This window comes from Rana temporaria, chromosome 4, assembly GCF_905171775.1.
Source record: "Rana temporaria chromosome 4, aRanTem1.1, whole genome shotgun sequence".
NCBI classification, from domain to species: Eukaryota; Metazoa; Chordata; class Amphibia; order Anura; family Ranidae; genus Rana; species Rana temporaria.
Genome location: NC_053492.1, coordinates 10,969,439 through 10,979,998, shown reverse-complemented (window position 1 = coordinate 10,979,998; position 10,560 = coordinate 10,969,439). Strand labels below are relative to the sequence as shown.

The window sequence follows — 10,560 nt, the reverse complement described above, 5'->3', positions numbered from 1 at the left end:
GCTTGTTCCGACGTCCATACCTTGCATGGGCTGTGCCACCTAGGGAGCAGCTTTATCTTCACGCCGGCGTATCTCTTACGTAAACGGCGTAACTAATTGCGCCGGGCGCACGTACTTTCTCATTTGGCGTATCTAGTCATTTGCATATTCTACGACGAACTCAACGGAAGCGCCACCTAGCGGCCAGCGTAAATATGCACCCTAAGATACGACGGCGTAGGAGACATACGCCGCTCGTATCTTAGCCTAATTTAAGCGTATCTGGTTTCTAGAATACGCTTAAATTTACGACGGCGTATCTCTTTGTGAATCTAGCTAATAGTGTGGAAACCTAGATTAACCTCTTCAGGGTCAGAACATTTCCCCACTTACAGGGCCGGAACATTCTCTTCATTTTGGAGATGTGTCACCTTCTCACTAGGAATAAGATGAACCGTCCTGGGTTCAATTTAAAGCGGAGGTCCGGTTTAAAAAAAAAAAAAAATAATTAAAAGTCAGCAGGTACTAATAGCTGGATTCAGGTAGGCGGGCGCATCATTGCGGCGTAGCGTATCGTATTTACACTACGCCGCCGTAAGTTAGCTAGGCAAGTACTGTATTCACAAAGTACTTGCCTGCTAAGTTACGGCGGCGTAGCGTGAATAGGCCGGCGTAAGCGCGCCAAATTTAAATGAGGATGTGGGGGGCGTGTTTTATGTAGATTAACTGTGACCGGACGTGATTGACGTTTTTTACGAACGGCGCATGTGCCGTCCGTGTACATATCCCAGTGTGCATTGCGGCAAAGTACGCCGCGAGGACGTATTGGTTTTGACGTGGACGTAAATTACGTCCAGCCCTATTCACGGACGACTTACGCAAACGACGTAAAATTTTCAAATTTCGACGCGGGAACGACGGCCATACTTAACATTGGCTACGCCACCTAGGGGCATGTTTATCTTTAGGCAGCCTATCTCTTACGGAAACAGCGTATCTTTACTGCGGCGGGCAGACGTACGTTCGTGAATAGGCGTATCTAGTGATTTACATATTCTATGCCGAACGCAATGGAAGCGCCACCTAGCGGCCAGCCTAAATATTGCACCCTAAGATACGACGGCGCAAGCCGCCGTATCTTAGATAGGTTTAAGTGTATCTCAGTTTGAGAATACACTTAAACTTAGGACAGCGCAGATTCCGAGTTAGGTCGGCGTATCTACTGATACACCGGCCTAACTCTTTATGAATCTGGCTATAACACTGTAGCTGCTGACTATTAATAAGGAGACTTGCCTGTCCAGGGTGCCCGCGATGACGGCAGTGGAAGCCGAGCAAACACTCGGGTCTCGGCTGCCCCGCCGCCATTCTTGGTGAGAGAATCAGGAAGTGAAGCCTTGCGGCTTCACTGTCCGATTCCCTGCTGTGCATGCGCGAGCCGCACGGCGCAACGTGAATGGATGATGTGTCCTGGGACACACACAAGGTCCCAGAAGACACCGCTCCCCCATTCCTCAGGAGGCAGCAGAGGAGGAGAAGAAAGAAGACGGACCGCAGATCAGGAAGTGGCAGATTAGGATGATCTGCCTAGCAACAGGCACTTCAGGTATGTATAAAATTGTTTTTTTTTTTCTTGGTGGAGCTCCGCTTTAAGTATTTGTCCAAGAACTTCGAAGGTGTTCGGATGCCAAACCCAAACATTATTTATTGAGTATCTCCACTTCTATTGAGAAAAAAACATTGTACATTACAAGGATTTTAACAAACCTTATTGGCAGATGGCTAAGTTTTATTACTCTGAAGAAATCCATGCGTGTCTCTGTGTGCCCCTGTTCTGAGTGAGTCTAATGGGAGTGGTTTCAGAATTATCAACCAGCTGCTGCATCTGCAGGGCTCTAATGAGAAAAGCTGCTGGACCTGCATCCCTTTAGATGTTTTTTTTCCTGTTGGGAGTATCTTGCCAATAATGGCCTAGATTCAGGTAGCAATTTCGCCTGCATATCAACAGATGCGCAGCGTAATTGCTAAGTAGCGCCTGCGTATCGACTTTCTGTATTCAGAAAGCTCGATACGCCGACTGCAGCCTAAGATATGACTGGCATAAGGCTCTTATGCCGTCGTATCGTAGGCTGCATTCTTACGCTGGCCGCTAGGTGGCGTTCCCGTAGTGGTCAGCGTAGAGTATGCAAATTGCATACTCACGCCGATTCACAACCGTACGTGCGCCCGGCGTTCGCATTTTACGTCGTTTGCGTTCGTCGGTTTCTGCGTAAGGCTGCTCATGCTATTTATTTTTTTTTTTTTCTTTTTCTAAAGTGTATTTTGTGCGTGTACTCGAGAGAGGAGCCGGACTGCAGGAGTTGGGAGTAGGCATGCCTCCCCCAGAGGCAATCTGCCACCTTTCTCCATGCCCTGGGTGGCAATGGTAGGTGTACCAATGCAAAAATATTTTTAACCACTCGTGCGCTATAGCAGTTTTAAAGCTACAGGGCAGCCACATTGCGAAGGATCACGACACTATATTGTCAAAAGTATTGGGACACCTGCCTATGTAAACAAGGCTAAGCAGCGGAGCTGCGGTGGCTCAACGCGATTGGCACTGCGCTGACAAGCCATTCACCTCTGCAGCTAGGGGTTCGGATCCCGGTCTCAGCTACATGTGAATTGAGTTTGGTGGTCTCAGCCCGGCTCCCGGTGGGTGTGCTATGCGAGGTAAGCCTGCGCTTAGTACGCCCATCCCCCTCCCACAAAAACCACCACACTTACACGCACTCGAAATTGGGTTAACATGCACGCACTTTGACCACGCGGTCTCTAAAAAGAGAGGCGAAGGACTAACGGGGCTGGTTGAGCGGGCAAATCCTCTCACTCCCTTATAGGGAGTCCCTCTGCCCCGTTGGGCTTCAAAGCGGAGCAGGTAGGACGGGCTGTGTGGGAGGACCCCCTCACGCACCCACCATTGCCACCCGGGGCATGGAGAAAGGTGGCAGATTGCCTCTGGGGGAGGCCTGCCTACTCCCAACTCCTGCAGTCTGGCTCCTCTCTCGAGTACACGCACAAAATACACTTTAAAAAAAAAAAACAAGGCTAAGCACACATATTGGGGCAGATCCACAGAGCGAGTACGCCGGCGTATCTATTGCTACGCCGGCGTACTTTCAAATTTCCCGCGTCGTATCTTTGGTTTGAACCCTCAAACCAAGATACGACGGCATCTGGGTTAGATCCGACAGGCGTATGGCTTCGTACGCCTTCGGATCTTAGATGCAATACTTCGCCGTGCGCTGGGTGGAGTTCTCGTCGTTTTCCGCGTCGAGTATGCAAATTAGCTATTTCCGACGATCCACAAACGTACGCGCGGCCGTCGCATTCTCTTACGTCGTCTCTAGTCGGCTTTTTCCGGCGTATAGTTAAAGCTGGTGTTTTGCGGCGTATAGTTAGACTTGCCATGTTAAGTATGGCCGTCGTTCCCGCGTTTCATTTGAATTTTTTTTTTTTGCGTAAGTCGTCCGTGAATAGGGATGAACGTAATTCACGTCTATGTTAATAAAAATGACGTCCTTGCGACGTCATTTAGCGCAATGCACGGCGGGAAATTTAGGGACGGCGCATTCGCAGTTCATTCGGCACGGGGACGCGCTTCATTTAAATGAAACACGCCCCCTAATCGCCGATTTGAATTACGCGCCGTTACGCCGCCAGAGATAGACTACGCCGCCGTAACTTACGGCGCAAAATCTTTAAGGATTCGAACTAAAGCCAGGTAAGGTACGGCGACGTAGCGTATCTCTGATAACTGAACCACCACCTGGCCGTCATTTTGCTATAGACCGGGCGGGAAGTGGTTAATGTTGAAAAATGTAAAGTAATGCTAAAAATATGAATGCAAGTTACTTACTACGATTAAAGGCTACAAACATTAAACTAGGGTTGTCCCGATACCACTTTTTTGAGACCGAGTACAAGTACCAATACTTTTTTTCAAGTACTCGCCGATACCGATTACCGATACTTTTTTTTAATGTCATGTGACACTGGCAGTATTTTTTTTTTTTAGGGGGGGGGGGGTGGATTGTCGGTGTGTTTTTTTTATTTTATTTACATTTTATCTTTTATTTTTTATTATTTATTGCAATTTTTTTTTTTTTAGAGCCGGTTCACACTAGGGCGGCACGACTTCGGGGGCGACTCGGCCAGGCGACCTGAAGACGACTTCTAAGACGATTTGCAAAATGACTTCTGTATAGAAGTCAATGCAAATCGCCCCGAGTCGCCCCCGAAGTAGTACAAGAACCTTTTTCTAAGTCGGAGCGACTTGCGTCGCTCCTATTAGAACGGTTCCATTGACTACAATGGGACGCGACTTGTCAGGCGGCTGTGTCGCCTGACGAGTCCCCCCAGTGTGAACCGGCTCTTAATCAGCCCTGTTATGGGTCTTTGGTGAGATATCAGGGGTCTTAACAGACCTCTGACATCTCCCCTTTAAGACAGAGAAAGGGACTAAAGACACAGATTCCCCAGTCCCTTTCTCAGCAGTCTCAGCTAAAATGAATGGAGAGAAGCTATGGTAAAGCAGGGGCACCGATCCATGCCTTCCCCTAATAAAATCACCTTGCACACAATGCACAAACACTGGCTAGGCACACAATTATCCCTTTGATAGCCCCTGATGTTTAATCCCTTCCCAGCCAGTGTCATTAGTACAGTGACAGTGCATATTTTTTTGCTCTGATCACTATATTAGTGTCACTGGTCCCCAAAAAAGTGACAAGTGTCCCGGTTGTCCACTGCAATATTGCAGTCCCGCTATAAATTGCTGATCGCTGATCCGCAAATGTGATCAAATACCACCAAAAGAAATCTCAATTTTTTGGGGGGAAAAGGAGATACATTTTATTTGGGTACAGCATCGCAAAGAGCACTCAATTGTCAGTTAAAGTAACTCTTCCGGAGGTCAAGTGGTTAAGCACAGGTTCAGGAGTGCATAATGCACAGGGTGTAGAGACACTTTTTTTCCCTGCTAGGTGAAAGTGCTAACCACTACACCACGGTGCTGCCCAATATTTACCAAGCAACAGCTATTTACAAATAAAGACACTAGAGGGAAGCAGCTCCTAACACATGTGTTAATTCCCACTGGGGGCAGCCTGACTATTAACCCCTAACATCCCCATCCTGATATTGTACAACCTATACGGTACTATATATAATATAATATAATTTTTCATCTACAGATAAACCTAGAAAGATCACATTAATGAGGATGGAGAAGGCCCAGAGTCACATGACTGAGAGGATAGTAAACCTCACCCTGGAGATCATCTACCTGCTGACCGGAGAGGTGAGGAGGATTCTGGGAGATCACATGACATCACTCTTATCTCTATTAATAAAACACAGACCTGACCGGAGAGGTGAGGAGGATTCTGGGAATGTGATATATTTCTCTTTTTCTTGCATACAGAGATTTCCTCTTGTGAAGTCAGGTGATAATATGACCATCACAGTGCCTCCATGTGACTCCCTAAAACCCGAGAGACACAACATGCAGAAGATTCTAGAAGTCACCAAGAAGATGATGGAGCTGCTGACAGGAGAGGTGAGCGGTGCCGGGAATTCTGGGACATTATCCAGTAACAGACAAGGGATGTGTCTGGATGGTGACTGTATCATTGTGTGTGTCAGGTTCCTATAAGGTGTCAGGATGTCACTGTCTATTTCTCCATGGAGGAGTGGGAGTATTTAGAAGGACACAAGGATCTCTACAAGGACGTCATGATGGACAATCAGCCACCCCTCACATCACCGGGTAAGAGGAGACTTTATTGTAAAGGAGAGAGCAGTACGGAGGCTCCACCTAGATCCCCCATCATCTGATAAACACATAGAAACAATGTATTCAGTCAGTGTGTGTGTTTCCTACAGATGGATCCAGTAATGGGAACCCACCAGAGAGATGTCCCCGTCCTCTGTATTCCTGGGATTCCACACAGGAAGGTCACACCATCCCCCACCATCATCAGGTAGATGAGGAACAATCACTGATAGTACCATTAGGATCTGTACATTATCTGCATTGTTACAATTCTATGTCATTTTTATTATAGATTCAGAGTGGAGACCTGAGAGATTCTAAAGTTGAGATTAAAGAAGAGATAAAAGAGGAGGATGATGAGGATGATGTGATGGAGGCGTCAGAGTTGCTAAAAGAACACAAAGATTTGTACCAGGACACCATGGAGGAGTCATCCAACTACAGAAACCCACCAGAGAGATGTCCCCGTCCTCTGTATTCCCGGGATTCCACACAGGAAGGTCACACCCTCCCCCACCATCATCAGGTAGATGAGTGACAATTATTGGTAGTTATGGTTTATACACAGCGTGTTTGTTACAATGAATATTTATTATACATTCAGAGTGGAAACCTCTGGGATAATATTGTTGTTAAAGAGGAGGCTGGTGTGATGGAGCAACGTTCTGAAGGACACAAGGATCCCTACAAGGACATTAAGATGAAGTCACCTAATAACAGAAACGCATCACAGAAATGCACCCCTCCTCTGTATTCCCGGGACCCCACACAGGAAGGTCACACCATCCCCCACCATCATCAGGTGGGTGGAGTTGAGGGTCGGGAACATAAAGTGATTGAACACTCTGACATGTGGAGACGATGTGTGGACTCTACAAGATGATATTTTCTATGTGATCTCACATCATAAATACTTCTATGTTACAGATTTTATTTTCTGCCATTCTGTTGGTTTAGGGTGAAGATCTGATGAACATGAAAGTTGAGGGTGAAGTAGAAGAGACGTATGTGAGGGATGATCAGCAATATATGGAGGAGGCTGGAATGATGAGGACATTCAAAGAGGAGGACACTCCTACAGAGATCAGCACAGGTGAGCCATCATATATTCTTCTGTTTTCTCTGCTCTGTTACTGCACACTGATTGGTCCAGAGTAGGGTGGGAGATGAGTGATATCGGCCAATAATAGGTTGATAATAGTCACTGATATCTGTCCTGCACATAATTTTTCCCCCTCATGATTTATGTAGATTCTGGGAGTCTGGCACAGTAGCACAGATGTGATAATACAGATTGTGCCTTTCGGAGGCTGGCCCCTCTTCTTATTAGGAGATAGAGATGAACTTCGAGTTCGAGTCGAACATCAGCTGTTCAACGAAGATCGAACATTATGGGTCGTTCGCACCAAATTTGAGCGGCGCGTCACAGCCCATACTGCACTGCGTCATCGCAGTGTATTGCTGGCTGAGGATTGGCCAAGCATGCACTAAGACCTGCATGCTTTGGCCAATCACAGCGCTGTCAGTGAAGAGACCCGTAATTGGCCAATTATGGCTCAGGGGGTTAAGTCCATGCCCCACACTATAAAAGGCCGCCTGCACGTCGGCCTTGTGTAGTGTGTTGCTGGCGTGGAGAGAGAGAGTGAGTGTCATTTCTTTTCATTTACTTTGAGCAGGCAGGCGATTCAGTTAGCTTCAGTGCAGAGGTGGCTCTAGGCTTTGGGAGGCCTTAGGCAAAACTCAGAACTAAGGATAAAGGGGGACTAGCATTACCAGATTTTTCAAAATATTTACAAGCCGTTTCCCTGACTAGGATAGTAGATTGGCACCACAATACGGAGGACAAGCAATGGGTTAAATTAGAACAAGACATCATAGGAATCACACTTAAAGCCCTCCCCTGGATAAAAACTCACTTAAGACCTGGAAACAAAAAATAAACAATTTTTGCAAGAGCTACATTAAAAATATGGGATGCAGAATTAAAAAAGGGGAAATTATTTACCATGATGGAACCAATGACCACACTGTTCTCAAATCCAGAGTTTCCACCAGCTTTAGCAACCACAAAATACTTGGAATGGAATATATTGGAGAACATAAGGGTAGCCCAGATTCTAGTGGAAGGGAAATTCAAGATTCGGGACCAGAACATAAACACAAATGGTTACAATATTACCAATTAAATACATATATTACAACAATTATTGAAATTATATTACAATTTTTCGTTCATCACAATTGACTTGTATCGGCATTGCTGGACGACAATATTTTTTTACAAATAAATATGTGAAAGTGTGGCGTGCATTTGTATTCAGCCCCCTTTATTTGATACCCCTAACTAAAATCTAGTGGAACCAATTGCCTTCAGAAGTCACCTAAATCATAAATAGTCCACCTGTGTGTAATTTAATCTGGGTATAAATACAGCTGTTCTGTGAAGCCCTCAGAGTTTTGTTGGAGAGCTAGGGAGGGGGCGGGCGCAGATGACTTTGGTCCTCGGCTGCGCGCTGAAATCTGTAGCCAGCTGTTAATTAGGCATCTGGGTGGATCATGACAATATGGACGGGATTCTTCAAGTGCCTGGAGCGGCTCTGTAAAATCAAAATGATGGCAAGCTTTTGCACCCTATCAGCTAATTCTGGGTCACAGCCATTTAAAAGTAGGTACACTTTTGCGACCCAAAGGAGAAACAGGACCAAAAAAGCTTTGGCCACACTTCTGTTTTAAGTGATATAACTATTTTTTATCTACCGTGTTTCCCCGAAAATAAGCCTGGGTCTTATATTAATTATGCCAACAAAAGACACAGTAGGGCTTATTTTTGGGGTAGGTCTTACCATGTAATGTGCTGTCTTCTCTTCCCCTCTCCCCCCCTGCCTGTCAGGAATCCCCAGTGTGAACCGAGTTAAAATGCTTGTACAATCCTATAATCCACTCTATTAGAGTATTATATAACGTACAATGTGTGCGTTTCTGTAATATAATTGTGCCAAATACATTTGTTATAGCAACGCTTTGCAGTTCTGTTACCCTCGAGAGCTCTCTTCCCCGCAATTATATTACAGAAACACACACATTGTACATTATAAACTACTGTAATATAGTGGATTAGAGGATTTTACAAGCATTTTTAACTAGGGCTTATTTTCGGGGTAGGGCTTATATTGCAGCCCTCCTGGAAAATAACGCTAGGTCTTATTTTCAGGGTAGGTCTTATTTTTGGGGAAACAGGGTATTGATCATGTTTTCATATTTTTCCAGGACACGCCATCGGGAAACCCTCAAAGGCTCGTATCACTTTATCTCCAGTTTGTATAATGGAAGGTGTGGACATCATAAGAGATTGTGCAGGAGAGAAGACAATGAGCTCAGCTATGGATGGAGGACTTCACAGTGTGGAGAGACCATCAAATCCCTCTGACTCTGAGCAACCTCGTACTGTGAGGGATGGTGCCGGAATTCAGGGAAAGGAGAAATTTTCCTGTCCTGAATGTGGGAAACGTTTTAACTCTGAATTAAATCTTGCTATACATCAGAGATCTCCCACCTGTGGAATGCTTCATCCCTGTTCTGAGTGCGGGAAATGTTTTACAAAGAAATCAAATCTTGTTAGACATCAAAGATCTCACACCGGGGAGAAGCCGTATTTTTGCACTGAGTGTGGGAAATGTTTTGCACAGAAATCACATTTTGTTTTACATCAGAGGATTCATACAGGGGAGAAGCCGTATTTTTGCACCGAGTGTGGGAAATGTTTTGCACAGAAATCACATTTTGTTTCACATCAGAGGATTCATACAGGGGAGAAGCCGTATTCCTGTCCTGAGTGCGGGAAATGTTTTTCAGGGAAATCGGAGCTTGCTAAACATCAGAGATTGCACACAGGGGAGAAGCCGTATTCTTGCCCTGAAAGACCGTTCTTGTCAGACCAACCTGTTATTGTTCTATGTGGATGGAAGTGAGAAATTGGATGGTGGAAGTCCAGTGGATGTACTGTAGTCTATCTAGATTTTGTACCTCATAAATGTTTAGTCTATGAAGTTCTGTTGCATGGTTACATGAACGGGTTCAGAGAGTAGTGATAAATGCCTCATCCTCTGAGGCCGCGTACACAAGGTCAGACAAAACCGATGAGAATGGACCGAGGTTCAGTTTCATCGGTCCAAACCGACCGTGTGTATAGCCCATCGGTCTGTTTTCCTTTGGTCCAAAATTTTAAAACATGCTTCAAAATCGAACCGATGGACCGCTGCCCGATCGGTCCAAACCGATGGTTAGTACAGAAAGCATCGGTTCAAAACCTGCGCATGCTCAGAATCAAGTCGACGCATGCTTGGAAGCATTGAACTTTGTTTTATTCAGCATGTCGTGTGTTTGACGTCACCGCGTTCTGACCCGATCGGTTTTTGGAACGATGGTGTGTACGCACATCAGGCCACTTCAGCGGTGAACCGATGGAAATGGCCTGTCGGACCATTCTCATCGGTTTGCAACGAACCTGTGTACGCGGCCTAAATGGTTGGCCTCCACGGTTCTGTCTTGGGGCCAATGTTGTTTAATTTATTTTAATGATATAAAGGTTGAAATCAAGAGCTCAATTTCAATGTTGATACTGAATTTTGTTTAATCTCATTTTATAACATTTTCATAGAAGGAAGGTGAAAAATAAGTACAATCCACATTGTATTTGTATTTGGGAATAAAGACAAGTTGTCAAAACAGTATAAAACATACCTATTTACTGCGTACATTAGGAATCC

The 10,560-nt window shown here is 45.4% G+C and overlaps 1 protein-coding gene across 1 annotated transcript; it reads left to right on the top strand.

The window, feature by feature from the left end:
- Nucleotides 1-6,403: 6,403 nt before the first annotated feature.
- Nucleotides 6,404-9,970, top strand: LOC120935889 (zinc finger protein 260-like). The gene is made up of 3 exons (XM_040347925.1): nucleotides 6,404-6,596; nucleotides 6,752-6,887; nucleotides 9,062-9,970. Exons 1-3 carry the CDS (start codon nucleotides 6,447-6,449, stop codon nucleotides 9,760-9,762), a joined length of 987 nt encoding a protein of 328 aa, XP_040203859.1. The 5' UTR covers nucleotides 6,404-6,446; the 3' UTR covers nucleotides 9,763-9,970.
- The last annotated feature ends 590 nt before the right edge of the window (nucleotides 9,971-10,560 follow it).